Below are 18,259 nucleotides of genomic sequence, written 5' to 3'. Positions count from 1 at the left end.
TTGATCATTCTTGCGTTTTGTTAGAGTAAACATGGCTTAGAAAGAATACACAAGAAGCTACAGTAGAGGAGAAAGGTAATAAAATTGCGTTCTTTGTTATGTTTACATTTTTGTTGATGTCTTAACTTAAGCAGGTTAATATCTGGTACGATTCAATTCAAACTTCAATAAATAGCAGAGAAATCTGCAAAGCATTTTAAAAATTTTCATACAGTGTCCTGAGTGGGTCCTGATTCCTTGCAAACTAGGCGTAACCATGCTTATAGGACGCTTATAGGATATGTGTATCTATCCACTACTAGACTTGTTTCATATGCTCAGTTTGACCTAAATTTTTCATATCATTGACCAGGTTAAAGTTTCTGGAACAGTTTTTTTTAAAAGTACAGATTACCCTTTGCTGACCGAAGATACATTTATTGATCCATGCACATTCTTCCAGAGTTGCTTCAGTTGCTGGATCTGACCGTCATTTACCAGATGAACATCCAGGTTAAAATTTTTAGAGGTCCATTTTCAAGCAACTGTATAACCCCTTCATAATATTAAACTTGCATGGATGATACATCTAAGGATGGATACTGCCAGACTTACTTTTGATGCTGGAAGCATCATGGTAGCTCAGTTAGTGGAGCACTACCTCCGTGATCAGAAGGTCTTATGTTCAAGTGATGTTTGCAACTGACCTAAGTTGAAAATTGGTAGCAACAGTTTCTTTGCCAAGCACTCGGCACTTTGAAGTGAAAGTTGCAGGTCTTTCAGATTAGACTTTAAAAAGCTGTAGTAATTGGCACAATTTTTATGCCTCTGTAAACAAAGTTTCAGGGGTATATAGTTTTTGTCATGTCTGTCTAGCTGGCTGTCTGTCTGTTTGTCTGGTAAAACTTTAACCTTGCCTGTAACTTTTGATTTAGTGGAGCTATGACTTTCATATTTCACTTGTGTACTGTAGATCACTAAATTTTCGCGACACCTTATTTTCGCGAGATAGTCATTGACTCTTGATAAGCGAGACAAAATTTTCACGAATTGTGGTTCTTGCTCAATATTATCCTAAGGAATACTATTATACGCCAGAATTAAATTTTCGCGAGTACATTGTTTCGCGTAATTACGCGAAAATAAAGTTCTCGCTAATAAAAAGTGATTTACAGTATTTCTTGTGACAAGACCTTTCTTTGGGTACCACCAAATTTGACTTGACCTTGGAGTTTGACCCACTTTTACACAAATATTCTTAACTTTTACTTTGGTCATATCTTTTGAACAGTAGATACCAGGACTTTTATACTTCATTTTTTTTTGTGGTACTTCAAATATTTAATCCTTGTGACAAGGCCTTTCATTTGATAGTAAGATCCTTGACCCTTTGACCTTGACCTTAGAGTTTGACCCATTTTTACACAAAAAATCCAAACTTTTATTTTGGCCCTAATTTTTTAATGGTAGATACTTGGAATTTCATATTTCAAATATCAATTCTTTGTGGGAAGACCTTTCATTTGAAATCAACACTTTTGACCTTGACCTTGGAGAATTCTGTACTTAAGAAAATCTTTAACCTTGGCCATATCTTTTGAACAGTAAAGGCTAGGGCTTTCATACTTCACATATATACTGAGTATTCCTTGTGAGAAGACCTTTCATTGGATATCAACAACTTTGAACCTTTGACTTTGACCTTGGAGTTTGACCTACTTTTTACAAACTTTATTCTTGGCCATAACTTTTGAATGGTAAGGGCCAGGTCTTTCATACTTCCCATATGTAATTTTTGAGACAAAGCCTTTTTTAGAAACCAACAGCCTTGACCCTTTGACCTTGACCCCGTAGTTTGTCCTACCTTTAAAAACATTAACCTTGGTCATAACCTTTAAACAGGTGGTACAAGGGTTGTATATTTTACATTTGTATTTCTTGTTAGGAGACCTTACTTTGGTACCAACATATTTGATCTGCATTTGAGAAAGCTTAACCTTCGCTATGTTGCCATACGGTGGCATCTGTGCTTTACAAACACATCTTGTTTATAGAGTTTTTAGAGCATATTCATTCCTATGTTAATACATGTGTAAGACCTACCTGGACCTAACTTTCATGGATGATGCATCTAAGGGTGTTCATAACCTGCTGAATGGATGCTGGGTCTGACTTATGTTTTCCAGTTGAGTGAATTTTAACCATACTTAATCAAATTAGCATGGATGATGTATCTAGGGATGGACACTTCCATGCCAGCTTTGGATGCTGAATATGACCTATATTTTGCAGATGTGTGACCAGAGTAATATTTTCGTAGAAGCTAGAACTATAATTTTATGGTTTGTTATGATTAAACTTGCATGGACATCAAAGAATAGATACTACCAGACTTGCTTCGGCTTCTGGAACCATCATGGTAGCTCAATCGATAGAGGATGGGCATTTCCTGACTTGCTTTGGATGCTGGATCTGATGGACGTTTTATTATTGAACAGGTTAAAGCTTTGGACCACAGGTCTATTTCCAAGTACCTATAGGTTCTACTTAAACCAAGTTTGCCTGATATTGATTTACACACTAACTAAATAAATTATGTATTGAGATTTGCCTTACTTTTAAATAACATTCATTGAGGTAAGTTTGGTAATCTCTGATTACTTTTTTTTTTTTTGCATCTTGAAAGCTAACAAACTTGCAAGAAAAGAATTGCAAAGAAAATTTACTATACATGTGTTTGGTTGACTAACCTTTGCAGGATAGTTGATCTGAGGTAGTAGACATAAGTTACATAAATTGCTCAAATGTAGGATACAAACTAGACAGATAAGATTTCTTATCAGACTTAAATTAAACATGTCTGTACCCCTAAATATGTTTGAAATAACTTGTCTTAATACAATAGTTAAGTTAGGACAATCAGCTATGACCAAATCCTCTATGTAGAATTTTTTGAAATTCTATAAATATAATAAAACAATGAACAGTATATAGTTTGTCTATTTCTACTAAAAAAAAAATTCAAATGTGTTTTGTTTCTGGTGGCTAGATATAGCATTTGTTTGTTAATTTGTATTATTGTGAACCCTCAACTCCTTTGATATTCAAAAACTTGATGGAAAATAGATTGAAAGATCAGCATCCATGCAAAGTTACAACAACAACAAAAAGATTATTAACATGTGCATAACACTGTTTGAAATGAATAGATGTAAAATTTATGAAGTGAAAATGTATGTGGCATGAATTAAAATGAATTTAAAGCTCACAAGTAAAAAAAATTTAAATGACCATTTAGCTTGAAAGAGTACTTCAAATTCTTGTGTTGTTATGTACATAATTATATATTAACCTTAATATGTACGTTAATATTTATTGGTCCATGACAAGCTTGCAGTGATAGGATTCACCATGTTTAGCATTGTGCTCTACTTGTATGTAAAAGTTCTTATTTTTTTGCAGAATATGTCTCATATGTTAAACAGCAATGACACAGAAATAGTCCCTAGAACAAACACTTCCCAGAGATATCTAGAACACCAGTGTTGACATTTGTACGTCCAAAACAGAGACAGGCAGATATGAGCTTTATCTTCGTTACCTGTGATAATAATTAATTAGACTTACCTGTGCAGCAGATGCAACAGGTGAAAAAAAAAGGAGGAGGCATTAGAGGATTGACAAAATGTCAGTGTTGCAATGTGTTAGGAACCTGTCCCTGGGCCGAAGGACTCTGCTTGCTCAGGGAGGTTGGACTAATGGGGGACAGAACAAATTTCTGGCAGTGTTAGGGGGGAGAGATTGGAGGAATTACTCAGAGACAACCTTGGATGCACCCCTAGCTCTGCCCTCTAGTGCCAGGGTGGTGGTTTGTGGAGGGGGTGTGATTGGGACATCAGTGGCCTATCACCTGGCCAAGGCAGGATGGACAGATGTGGTGCTATTGGAGCAGGGACAGTAAGTCATTATTTTACTGTAGATCTTGATTTATTTAATTATGCAATATCAGGCATTCAAGCTTTTCATATATATGCAATGCATAAATGTACTTCAAAAATAATTTCTGTGGTGTAATGTAAAAAGTACTTTATAATACATGTACATGTATAGGAGAAAGATTCTAAAAACATGAAGAGAAAATAGGACAACTGTACTAAAAAAAATATGCATGAAATAAACCAATTTTAAAACCTTTATTTTTTTCCCTAATAGGTTGACGGGAGGGACCACATGGCATTCAGCTGGACTGATATCTCAGGCCAGAGAGGACGTATCCACCTCCAAACTCATGAGATACGGCAGAAAACTGTACCAAGAGCTGGAGGCAGAGGGCCACAATCTCAGTAGGCAAAACTATCAAATTAAATGTTCCTCCTCTTAATAGATGATTACTTGAATGCATTTACCAGCATGGAAGATGAGAATTACAAATTCATGGTAAAATTTCTTTATTTTTGTGTAGGTTTTAAGCAGTGTGGTAGTTTAATGTTGGCACAGACAAAAGACCGACTGATATATCTACAGCGTAGGAGTCAGATTGCTATGTAAGTTTGTTTTCTTGAAATTATAATAATTTATTTTCTCACATGATAATTTGTTTTATTTATTCCTTCAGTAATAAAATGGAAATACCTAAAATGATTTTTTTCTACATCTATAGAGCCGCTGGGAATGAAAGTCACATTATTACACCTCAAGAGGCCAAGAAAATTTGTCCTTTGATAAGAATTGATGACTTGGAGGTAAAGATTTATTTGGATTATCGAGGATATAAGAATGGTTTCTGACATTTATTTTTGTTATTAGAAATGAGAACTCTTTTCATATAGGGGGCTTTATGGATACCAGAGGATGGTGCTCTAACTGCCCCAGATTTGGCCCTGACTTATGCTTCCATTGCAAAGGAATTGGGTGAGATTATATAAGTTTTCAGAAAGGATGTTATAAAACTAAGGGTCATATCACTTTGACTGTATGTACGTCTACCGGCAAAGGGCGGTGTCTCTGTATGAGAGAAAGATTCTCGAATTAAAGGACTTTAAACAACCAACCAACCAAAATCTATGTCCTTTAATAGTCTTTAGTGAGGCCTTCTCTGATTGTGTCAGTTTTCTAATAAGCAATTTTACTAGTAATCTTAATTTAAGAAACTTTTTCAAATTAACTGTAATCAGATGTAATCATGTCATATATGAATCAATAATAATTCATGATCAATCAAACAAGTTATGATTGAGTCGCAATTTTTTGCAGTTATTAACAATAGGATATTGTACATATTATGTAGTTCTTAATTACATTAGGATATAAAACCATTGTCTATAGAGGCAAAACTGTAAATGTTCATCTTCTTTTCTGCATTTTTTATGTATCAATATATTACATGTATTATGTGTCGACAAATGTATTCCATTCCTTAGCTATAAATGAAATTTGAACAAATCTGTCTGAAGTTTTCCTAAAATCATCCTGTACAAAAGTCTCATATTTTGGGAGACATTTTGTTACTAGTGCTACCATTTGAATTTCTGTTAGGTGTGAAGGTATTTGAGAGGGTAGCTGTGGATAAAGTTGTGGCCAATAAGAGAGTTGTCTCCCATGTGGAAACCTCTGCTGGTAAAATTGACTGTGAATACTTTGTCAACTGTGGGGGAATGGTGAGTTTACATGATGCAGGTTTAAGAAAGTGATTTAAATGATGAAAATTAAGAGCTCTAAAATCATATGTTGTGGTTTTTGTAAATTTTTGAGATTATGGTAGGATGGCATTGGTGATTTGCTTTTATGAATGTTTGACTAGTGGGCTCATAGTCTTGGGAAGAAATCTAAACCTGAAGTCAAAGTCCCTCTCCATCCCTGTGAGCATTTCTACATCACGACCAAACCTATAGAGGGCATGGATCCCATGATGCCAGGTACAGACATGTTTAGCATTTAGAAATCTTATTTTTCTTGAAAATTCACTCTAGCTCACCTGAGGCAAACATGAGCAATGTGGCTCATGTGCCTCTTGCATAACTAGATGTACAGATAATAAACAGCTAGAATTACATGAAACATAAAATCTCTTTCAGTGGTGCGGGATTATGATGGACTGACCTACTTTAGGGAGTGGAGTGGAGGGATTCTAGCAGGGGGCTTTGAACCTGTGGCAAAACCAGCATTCCTTAATGGCATTCCAAAAGATTTCCAGTTTGGGCTACTTCCTGATGACTGGGATCATTTCCGTAAGTTCCCTTCACATAAGACATTTATCATATTAAAAGGAGGTGCATAGTTAGAAAGAACACAGGAGTCTGCAGTTTTTATCTTAAAAAATAATTCAGAAAAGAACATTCCAACACCTCTAGTGTTTCTCTTTAGTTAAGGGTGGAATATTTTTTCCACATTAATATTTTTTTGATAAAAAAAAAAATCACACTACTGTGGAAAGAGTCAACTGAGTACTTTGGCACTTTTCAATCTTTTCTTCTTTTTAACAGAGGTGCTGTTGGATCCCATCCTTCACCGCATGCCTGTGATGGAAGATGCAAATGTCCATAAGATGTTCAACGGTCCTGAGAGTTTTACACCAGATGGCCACTGGAACCTAGGGGCTGCTAGTGAGGTGTGAACAGGCACTAAAACAACAATTAGGTCATGTCTATAAATAGACATAGAGTAAAATGTCTACCAAGGATCTGTCTGGTGTAAAATGTATTCTGTTGAATACATATAACATTGATACTTCTTGGTAATTATTTTTATGTAAAGATTCCTGAGCATATAAGTACAATGCGTATTTGTCCATAATCAAATTTGTTTCAAAAAAGAAGTATGTTTTTAGCTCACCTCAACGAAGTTGGGGGAGCTTATGTAAAACCCTCGGTGTCGGCGTCGGCTTCGGTGTCGGCGTCGGCGTCCCAGGTTAAGTTTTTTGGAGCAGTTTTCCTTTTAAGTACTTCTATGTCCTATATTGATTAGACATGCATGGAAGATGGTTCTAGTGTGTTTCATTGTACCAGTCAAAGTTTCAGATGCTGCAATTTCAGCGAAGGAATGACCAGGTTAATGTTTCTGGAGCAGGTTAACATTTTTGGTGCAGTTTTTGGTGTAGGTTTCATTTCCAAGTAACTATTAGCCCTATGTTGACCAAACTTGCATGGATGGTACATCTAAGGATGCATACTAACAGGCTTGCTTCGGATGCTGAATCTGACCTACATTTTCCGGTTGAGTGAACAGGTTAAAGTTTTTGGTGCAGGTTTCATTTCCAAGTAACTATAAGCCCTATGTTGACCAAACTTGTATGGATGGTACATCTAAGGATGCATACTACTGGGCTTGCTTCAGATGCTGAATCTGACCTACATTTTCCGGTTGAGTGAACAGGTTAAAGTTTTTGGTGTAGGTTTCATTTCCAAGTAACTATAAGCTCTATATTGACCAAACTTGCATGGATGATACATATAAGGATGCATACTACTGGGCTTGCTTCAGATGCTGAATCTGACCTACATTTTCTGGTTGAGTGAACAGGTTAAAGTTTTTGGTGCAGGTTTCATTTCCAAGTAACTATAAGCCCTATGTTGACCAAACTTGCATGGATGATACATCTAAGGATGCATACTACCAGGCTTGCTTCGGATGCTGAATCTGACCTACATTTTCCGGTTGAGTGAACAGGTCAAAGTTTTTGGTGCAGGTTTCATTTCCAAGTAACTATAAGCCCTATGTTGACCAAACTTGCATGGATGATACATCTAAGGATGCATACTACCAGGCTTGCTTCGGATGCTGAATCTGACCTACATTTTCCGGTTGAGTGAACAGGTCAAAGTTTTTAGTGCAGGTTTCATTTCCAAGTAACTATAAGCCCTATGTTGACCAAACTTGCATGGATGATACATCTAAGGATGCATACTACCAGGCTTGCTTTGGATGCTGAATCTGACCATCATTTTCTGGTTGAGTGAACAGGTTAAAGTTTTTGGTGTAGGTTTCATTTCCAAGTAACTATGAGCTCTATATTGACCAAACTTGCATGGACGATACATCTTAGGATGCACACTAATGGACTTGCTTCGGATGCTGAATTCGACATACATTTTTCAGTTAATAGACCAGGTAAAAGTTATGGGTGCAGGTCTATTACCAAAAAACTATAAGGCTTATATAACATTGTATAAACCAAACTTGCACAAATGTTGCATCAAGAGATGAAAACTCTCAAATTTGCTTCAGATGCTGGATTTTGATTACATTTTCATGAAGAAGAACTAGTTTAGATTTTTTATGTAGGTCTATTTCAAAGTATCAGATCAAAATTGCTTAAATATTTTCATTTTTGGAATGTACACTTTTTGTTGGTTAATTGTGTGACTTTGCCTTACTTAAAGACAACATTCGTTGAGGTGAGCTCTGTAATCTCTGATTACCTATGTTTATCAATTTCTTGTAAAACCACATCAAATATGCATTTATTGATAAAAATGTTGACTAAAACTCGAGAAATTGCTATGCTCTTTATTTAGACTTCTCAGAACCTCAAATAATACTACATCAAGATAATCATTTATCTATAATTCTGATGTTGAATTAAGATGTCTGCATTTACTTATACATTGTATATCTTTGAGATGATAAATCCTCTGCAACTTGTGTAGAAGAAAAGAAATTTTCATGTTCCAGTTTCTCCATGCCTAATTATTCATGCGATATACATAAGTTTAAAAAGTTACCGGTATATGATTTTCAGATCAATAATTACTATGTAGCTGCTGGGATGTGTTCCATGGGAATCGCGGGATCTGGCGGGATCGGGAAGTACATGACAGAATGGATCATGGAGGGAATGCCCAGTATAGACCTGTCAAGTCACGATATCCTCAGACACGTCCCACATCACAACAATCCCAAGTTCCTGGCAGAGAGGGTCAAAGAAACACTGAGTAATTTTGTTTTATAAGAAGTTATAGGACCAAAGGTGTGATACAAATTGAAATGGTAGAATTATTTTTCAGCTTTAATGTATTTTTTAGATTATTTGTCTGTTTAATGCATGAAAAAAATGTGGTGTTTTTAGTCTATTGCAGCTTGTACAGTGTACCTACATTTTCTAGTCTTTTGATAAAGAACAAGTTAGCCTGAAATTCATTTTTACTATTTCAAAAAAAAATCTTTAGTTTGATGTCTATTACAGACTGTAATTTATTTCTGAAAATTCCATCTTCAGTGAGGAATACAATCTATACATCTTATAAAATAGGTTAATAGCCAATATGGTTAAAATATTAAAAAGGTATGATTTTTATTAGATTTTCCTTGATCAAGTGTCCAGCAATACAGTGCTGATGATTTTAAACTAATATCGAATATTTGTAACAGGTATGTACACTCTGAGATACCCCAATGAGCAGCGTTACAGAGGAAGAAAACTCAGAACATCACCATTACACACAAGATTGGAAGTACAAGGTGCTTGCTTTGGAGAAACCAATGCCTACGAGAGACCCATGTGGTTCACAAATTCAAATGGTAAAAACATTTTAGTGTGTAACAAACTTAATAATCATTATAATGATAAATTTATTATGTTTCAGGGATGATTATATTGCGCTCAGTATGTGTAATGATTAAGAAATATGTTATATTTTATATAGATATGAGAATTTGGTTTAACTCTGATTTACAGATGACTACCTCCATGATCAGTACAACATAGAGAAGGGGAATAGAACTTTTGGGAAGCCATCTTGTTTTGACAATGTGAGGGATGAGTACTGGGCTTGTAAGGAAAATGTCTGTCTGATTGACATGTCATCCTTCACCAAAACAGAGGTCAAGGTAAGGTCAACAGTGTCTCAAAATGATAATTTATAATGTCTATTTATAGTTTCTATTTATAATCTATTAGATTATGTAGTTCTTCTACACAGAAAGTGGAATGAAATCACAAAGCCATGACATTTTTAAGATTCTGTGTACAAGGCAGTGCATTTTCTTAAGTTTTCCTATTTGCTGCTTTCTTGTACAGAGTATAACCATTTTACCATAATGCACTGGCATCAACAATTAGGGATGGGTATCGCCAAAATTTTCGTATCGGGATATATCACGATTTTCCCCCCACAATATCACGATAATATCATGATACAGTGAAACTTGTATTAAGCAGTCACCTACGGGATCCATCAAAAGTGACCTTTATAGAGAGGTGACCTTTGAAAAGAGGTTCATCTTTTTTAAAAAGAATTTATTTACGATTTTAATGTTTCGGTTTTGTGTTTATATTATGTTTTTCGCCACAAAATATACAAGAAAGTTAGGTATTGGACATTAGTGATCTCACTTAAATTATTTTTTTTTTTTTAATTTAGGAGATGCATTACTTTTAAGTTTTATGGATGAATTCAAACTAAATTTAATGAATCCAAGAAAATTAATAAAATACCTGTATACTGAATCTAACACTTACAGGGTGTTGCATTATATCCCCCATCAAAACAATTTTTCCTTTGTGTAAGGAATGAATAAAATCAGTTAAAAATTATTTTATCTAAACTTGATTCATAAAATTAACCTCTGTACATGGATTTTTTTAAATACATGTACACAATTGTACATGATTTGTTATATAATAAACTCTCAGACGTACTCTCAGTTGATCAACAGGTGCACAGGTGTCCTGAGCAATGTTTTCAAAGCGTTACTAATCCCTGACGGTCGTTTCCTTTGTGAAATTCACAACATACCCAAGCCACAATGAGTATATAAACTGTAATTATGGCTTCAACAAATGATGCAAGTTTCCTAGGTGTGAAAATTAAAATGCCTATCAAGCGTAATACATTTACAACTTTAATTCAGATCATGCAGAGTTGGGCGCGATATCGACACTGTAAATAGTAAACAAAAACATCATAGTCATTAATAGATTAATTTAGTTCATATGTTGTTCTTTTTTAAAACTTAATTAAAAATCCAGAAGTTATAAGACCCTGATAATCAGTTATCGATAATACTAGCATGACTATTATTCGTTTTTTTTTTTCTGTTAACGTTTTTCGTCATAAGCATAGTTGTTCGAGTTTTGTAAAATATAGAAGCAGTTAGTTTGTAAATGATTCTTGAATATGCCTATCCACTAAGATAATTGCTCCATTTATTAATTTTTATTCACAATCCCGCAATTTACATTTAATAGTAACAAAAATTGGGAATCAGCTGACTCCAGATCAGGTCACGTGATTGGACAAAATGGCTGCTAAAGACAGGGAAAAGTGGCGATTTCGTTTGAAATTAGGTGACCGCTGACTGCGTTACACAGGTGACCGCTAAATAGAGTTACTTTATATAGGAAATTTCATTGGGAGGAAATAAAATGACCGCATAGGACAAGTGACCGCTGGATAAAGGTGACCGCTATGACAAGTTTGACTGTATTTTTAGAAGCAGTTTTTACAATGATTTTATATGAAAAGTAATTATTTTTCAAAAAAAAAAAAAAAAAAAAAAGCTAGAAAAACAAAATTTTACTTTCTTGAAATTTTTATGTATATAAAATCAATTATGTTTGGACGGTAAGATGCCGTTCTTTTCACTTTTTACAACATTTTTTATACTTTCTGTAATTGTTATTTGAAAGATTGAATAAATAAATGAATAATTTCTGGGCTTTATAATACGTACCTAAAGACCGGTATTTAGGTCTCCGTATCATGATACGTATCACGCAACAAAAAATCGCGATAAACCGATATACCGATAAAGTCGCACATCCCTATCAACAATACGTTTTTTCTTAAATATTGTCCTATTTAGAAATAAAATCTACCCTTGAGTACCAATTGCACTCCTTTATTAGCAGACCTATTTTTGTATTCATATGAAGCAGAATTTGTGCAAAATTTTATGCATGAAAGAAGAAAACACTTGCTGTGGCCTTCAACTCAACATTTAGATATATCGACGACATATTGTCAATTAACAATGGTAATTTCCATTCCTATGTCGATGCCATATATCCTGGCGAGCTTGAAATAAAAGATACCACAGAGTCTGACACATCTGTTTCATACTTGGATATATTACTTGAAAAAGACATTAATGGTAATCTATCAACCATGCTCTTTGATAAACGAGATGAATTTATCTTTTCTATCTTCAACTTCCCTTACTTATGCAGCAATATACCTTCATCACCTGCATATGGAGTTTATATATCTCAGGTGATTCGATACGCAAGAGCATGCTCTACAGATGAACAATTTCTAAAACATGGTAAATTATTGACAATAGGGCTGGGCAATCGATATTTCAATATATTGCAATACAATGACAAAAAATATTGTATCGCAATACGATTTTGTAATATCGATATATTGGCAATATGCTTAGATTAAGGAATTATGTCATTAAATATAAAAATGGACTTAAGAAAGTTTGTTATTAAGCCAAATAGTAAGTCGAAAGTTGTTTTGTGGGAACATTTCAGAGCATAACTTAAAAGAAATCAACAATATTTTTTTTCCGTGTTGGTTACTTATCATAGTTATGTACATTCTGCATGTAAATTAAAGTAAATATAGTAAGACCATTTTTATTACATTGAAAATATTGCAATACATATCGCAATACAGTTAAAAATATTACAATATATCGCAATACGAAATCTCTGACCAATACCCAGCCCTAGTTGACAAACAAGTTGATGAAACAGGAATATCAGCAGTTTTGTTTAGAGTCATCATTTTGTAAGTTCTAAGGTAGATACAATGACCTTGTCAGCAAATACAAATTATCATTGAGTCAAATGCTGACTGACATTTTCATACTAATTGTTAGTCCATTATTTATACACTGAATTGACGACGGATTTTTTCTGTTATATTATTTCCCAATCTTGACAAGGAACACACGGTGGGTGTGACCGGTCAGCAGGGGATGCTCACTCTTCCATGATCCCACCTCTGATTTTTGGAGGTCCGTGTTTGCTCTGCTTCTATTTTGTATTGTTTTATGGACTTTTGATCTTGAATATAATACAATTATTGCTGTTTGTTATCTCCATATGTTTCATCTATCTTCAAGAAGAGATTAACGTAGTAACAGGATGTTTTCATAACTATTTGAATTTCCTTTGTTGTCACTACAAAATATTTTAATTAGGAAAGAAAATCCCTTGCATAATCAATATCAACTCTTAAATTCATAGTCCAAGGGACCAGAAGCTCTGCAATTTCTGCAGTACCTGAGTTCAAACAACATTGAACAGCCTATTGGTACCATTATACACACCGGTATGCAAAATAAATTTGGAGGGTATGAAAATGACTGCACCATTGTTCCTATGGAGAATAATACGTAAGATATTGCATGTTTATACACATCCTAAATCAAAGAGATCTGTCTTAGAAGTACACTATATATACACATGAATAAGATTTTTTTTTTCCTAATACCGTAAATCACTTTTTATTCCCAAGAACCAAATTTTTTGCAGAATTACGTGAAACAGTGTGCTTGCAAAAATATAGCTCACGAATATTGATATTCATAAAGATTATATTGAGCAGTTACGACAATTTGTGAAAATTTTGTTTTGCTAATAAAAATAAATGTCTATCTAACAAAATTAGGGTGTCGCAAAAATTTAGAAAACTAAAGTGGTTCTAAAACCAACAGCTACTTCTTAGTATTGAAATTAAACAAAATATCTAAGCATTACAATAATTCTAATGTTTAGTGTTGTTGTTTACAGGTTCTTCATGATCTCACCAACTTCTCAACAGACCAGGTCATTGAACTGGTTACTGAGACATCGGCCAGCAGATGGCTCTGTAGAAATCCGTGATGTCACTTCCGGGTATGCAGGGATCAATGTGATTGGTCCTCATGCTCCTCAGCTGCTAAATGATGTGTCAGGGGTCAAAACCTCCAGGCAAGAGTTCAAACAGATGACCTGTAAGGTGAGCTGCTCTTTTTTGAAATCAGTAAAGGATTCATTTGTTATATGGAAAAAATTAAAATAAAACCATCATACTTTTCTAAAAGTAAGCATAAAGAAATTACTATAAAATATTTCTAAAAAAAGTTTTCTAAAACTTTTTGTTTTAATACATATATTTTATTTATCACTTGATTAGTGGAACAATTGTTTTCCAAGATTTAAGAAGGATATTAAATCGTTAAAAGTAATTTGAAATATTTTGTAGGTGATAGACGTTGGTTTTGCCAGCAATATCATTGCTATGAGGCTCACTCACTCAGGGGAGGATGGCTTTGTGCTGTACGTTCCATCAGAGGTATCAATCATGTGTATCATCAGTAATTCAGTAAAGCTTGTATACAAGTATACTGTGCAAATGGGCATAATTCAAAACCTGTGAAAATCTTTCAAAATGTTACTCCTTCAGTTTGATTTCAATAAACCTTAGTTGAACATCATGAATACCTGATAGACAATTTTGTAATGTAAAATTAATTATTGTGTCAAGTCCAATTGCAACCTTTTCTATTCCACTATTTACTATAAACCAATTATTATACGCGTCATTTTTTATTCGCGACTGACCGCTAGAGAACTAATCCACGACGATTTATTTCCGCGAACAAGTGGTCACATTTTTTATTTCTACAAGTATTTTTTTTTTCAAATTAAAATTTTTTATCCACCAATAAACTAAGTAAAATGCTACCGTGAGTACTGCTTAGGCATTATTCAAGACATTGTATGCATTGCGTCCATTTAAAATCTTATATCCGCACCTAAAGTGGGTAAAATGTTACCATGAGTATACTTCTTATGCATTATTCACGACGCTCGAATGAAAATCAGGAAAAAATGTTACCATGAGTATACTTCTTACGCATTATTCACGACGCTCGAATGAAAATCAGGAAAAAATCTAAGAGATTAAAGTTGATTTAAAACTCTCAATTGTAAAAGTGACTCATACTAATTGGGTAATCGACGCTTTCTATGATCAATATAGCCAAAGGGCAATTATTATAAATGGTTGGGACAGAGCAGACCGGGCCATAATTAGTCGTACATACAATTAACCAGCCTATCTCGAACTTGTCTGTGACAATAAATGAACAATAATAAACAAGCTGAAATAATTATTGACATTTTAATCATTTGTAGACAAATAGTTTTAGATTTGTCATTCGTATTTATATTTTTTCTGAATGTTTGTAATGAAATTTCAACTGCTTCTAGTACACTAAAGTTCTTCCGTGATTACTTATTGAACCGTCGGGATCGGTATTCAAAAACTGACAAATAACTCTTATCATACCTCATGGGAATAAAATGAACAACTGGTTCGCGACGATAAATATCCGCGAGCAGAGGTTACTCGCGGAACTCGCGGATATTTATCGCACGCGTATAATACTTGGTTTACAGTATGTAAAAACCAGTGGAGCTATACTCTCTTAAAAAACTTCTGGTTATATTAGCCAAAGATGTTATAAGGTATGTTCTTGTTCATGGAAGTGCATGTATTATCAAGTGCATATACAGTAAAACACGCTTATAACAGTGCCAGGGATGGACAATTTTGCTTTATTATATGCATAATTTGTTTTAATAACTGTAAGCATCAATTCATTATATGCATGTCCTTTATAACTGTGTTTCATTGTACAGTATACTGGAAAACCTGAGTGAAACTTCTGAATTATTACTGTGGGTAATGCTGGGTACATGTACTAAATGATTATGAAAAAAATAAGCTACATTTAATTTTATTCTAAATGTATTTTTGATTTTGAAAATAAAGCTCTTATTTCATTTGAAATGTATTTAAATCTACCTTCAGTATGGTTTACATGTGTATGAAACCTTGGTGAAAGCAGGAAAAGACTATGGGATTCGTGACGCTGGGTATTACGCACTCCGTGAGCTACGGATAGAGAAATTCTATGCTTATTGGGGATCTGACCTCACAACCCACACCACCCCCTTGGAGAGTGGCAGAGAATTCAGGGTAGCATTTGAGGTATGTATCCCACCCACTCAAAAAAAAATGATCATAGCTGTTCTTATCTAAACTAAGTTAAGTGGAGATGTGAACTTTGTTGAAAGATGTACACAATAATGTGATGGAATTAATAGATATCTGCAGTTGTGTAATCTATAATAAAGAATTCACATAAAATTGATTCAGTTATTGTTAAACTGCTTTATTTAATACAAACAAAACTGAACACTTTTTTGCAGAAGGGAGATTTCATCGGAAAGGAAGCTCTTCTGAAACAGAGAGAGAACGGGATCAGCCAAAGATTTGCTCAATTCTTCTTAAATGACTTTGATTATGAGACCGATGTGTGGCCATGGGGTGGGGAACCAATCTATCGCAATGGCAAATACTGTGGTACCATTACATCCACCGGTTATGCCCACACGTTGGAACGAATGACGTGTCTGGGTTTTGTCACAGACTATGACAGTGAGGGAAAGAGGGTCTTACACAAGGCCATGCATGACTTTATTCTGGATAAATCAGCCAAGTACGAGATAGCCATTGCTGGGAAGAAATTCCCTGCAGAGGTCAACTTGTACACAAAACAAGCTGTGTATCAGAACGGAGAACCAGTTTTTATTCCCGCACCAAAACGTTGAAGAAATTAACCAGTGATCCTTCTTCGGTGAAACTATTCCTGTAATAAAAAAATCCATGTGATACCTCAGTCACTGCTGTTTTAGTGTTACATTGTTTTTTAACCAGAGACAATTCATGTTCCTATGATTATTTGTAATAATATTTTTTTTTGCTGTATAGGTTGTATACATGTATTGATTCAAGCTATAATTATTTACAGTATGCGTTGAATCTATATACTGGCAATAAAAGAACGTTACAGCAAGTTTTGTTATAAGGATGTTATGTACTGAGTGAGCAACTGTGTATAAGATTTGTTTGTTTAAACAATGTCTGTTATTTGATTTTCTGATGATTAAATCATTCCTGTAAAGTTTGCCATTTTATTATTACTTGTACTGTCTTTTTCTTGTTGACACACTCCAAAGATATACAGTATCAACTGTCAAAGTTTGATGATTTTAAAAATTCTTTAAAATATCTTAAATCATTGAGAAATACCTAGTAATACGAAATATTAAGATGTACGTTTAAAAATATTTCCCATTGATTTCATTTTACTAAAATTAAAAGAGTTGTCTTTCTTTGTTTTCGGAAATTCACATAAATATGGAAACGAGATTTTTAGCTCACCTGAGCCGAAGGCTCAAGTGAGCTTTTCTGATCAAAATTTGTCCGTCGTCTGTCGTTGTCGTTGTTGGCGTTGTCGTTGTCGTAAACTTTTCACATTTTCATCTTTTTCTCAAGAACCACTGGGCCAATTTCAACCAAACTTGGCACAAAGTATCCTTGGGTGAAGGGGATTCAAGATTGTTCAAATGAAGGGCCACGCCCTCTTCCAAGGGGAGATAATTATGAATTAGTGAAAAATTAATAGCATTTTAAAAAAATCTTCTTCTCAAGAACCACTGGGCCAGGAAAGATGAAACTCATGTGTAATCATCCTCAGATAGTGTAGATTCAAGTTTGTTCAAATCATGACCCCCGGGGTTAGGGTGGGGCCAAAATGGCCGACCAAAGTTTTACATAGAAATATATAGGAAAAATCTTTAAAAATCTTCTTCTTAAGAACCACTGGGCCAGGAAAGATGAAACTCATGTGGAATCATCCTCAGGTAGTGTAGATTCAAGTTTGTTCAAATCATGACCCCCGGGGCTAGGGTGGGGCCAAAATGGCCGACCAAAGTTTTACATATGAATATATAGGAAAAATCTTTAAAAATCTTCTTTTTAAGAACCACTGGGCCAGGAAAGATGAAACTCATGTGGAATCATCCTCAGGTAGTGTAGATTCAAGTTTGTTCAAATCATGACCCCCGGGGCTAGGGTGGGGCCAAAATGGCCGACCAAAGTTTTACATAGGAATATATAGGTAAAAATCTTTTAAAAATCTTCTTCTCAAGAACCACTGGAATTGGAAAAATGAAACTCATGTGGAATCATCCTCAGGTATTGTAGATTCAAGTTTGTTCAAATCATGACCCCCGGGGCTAGGGTGGGGCCAAAATGGCCGACCAAAGTTACATAGAAATGCATAGAACAAATCTTTTAAAATTTTCTTCTTCTTCTTAAGAACCAGTGGGCCAGGAAAGATGAAACTCATGTGGAATCATCATCAGGTAGTGTGGATTCAAGTTTGTTCAAATCATGACCCCCGGGGCTAGGGTGGGGCCAAAATGGCCGACCAA

The 18,259-nt window shown here is 34.6% G+C and overlaps 1 protein-coding gene across 1 annotated transcript; it reads left to right on the top strand.

Moving 5' to 3' along the window:
- Window positions 1-19: 19 nt before the first annotated feature.
- Window positions 20-16,960, top strand: LOC134269251 (pyruvate dehydrogenase phosphatase regulatory subunit, mitochondrial-like). Its single transcript, XM_062751458.1, has 18 exons — window positions 20-75; window positions 3,442-3,936; window positions 4,192-4,322; window positions 4,442-4,523; window positions 4,640-4,721; window positions 4,809-4,890; window positions 5,515-5,636; window positions 5,780-5,894; window positions 6,054-6,206; window positions 6,462-6,586; window positions 8,717-8,909; window positions 9,346-9,495; window positions 9,653-9,804; window positions 13,175-13,323; window positions 13,721-13,928; window positions 14,175-14,264; window positions 15,789-15,968; window positions 16,190-16,960. Exons 2-18 carry the CDS (start codon window positions 3,665-3,667, stop codon window positions 16,589-16,591), a joined length of 2,688 nt encoding a protein of 895 aa, XP_062607442.1. The 5' UTR covers window positions 20-75; window positions 3,442-3,664; the 3' UTR covers window positions 16,592-16,960.
- Window positions 16,961-18,259: the final 1,299 nt, after the last annotated feature.

The sequence above is a fragment of the Saccostrea cucullata genome, unplaced genomic scaffold (assembly GCF_032062105.1).
Source record: "Saccostrea cucullata isolate Sc308-1 unplaced genomic scaffold, CSIRO_AGI_Scuc_v1 ctg921, whole genome shotgun sequence".
Classification (NCBI taxonomy): domain Eukaryota; kingdom Metazoa; phylum Mollusca; class Bivalvia; order Ostreida; family Ostreidae; genus Saccostrea; species Saccostrea cuccullata.
Note: the sequence above shows the minus strand (reverse complement) of the source record. Positions and strands in the feature narration are given on the sequence as shown.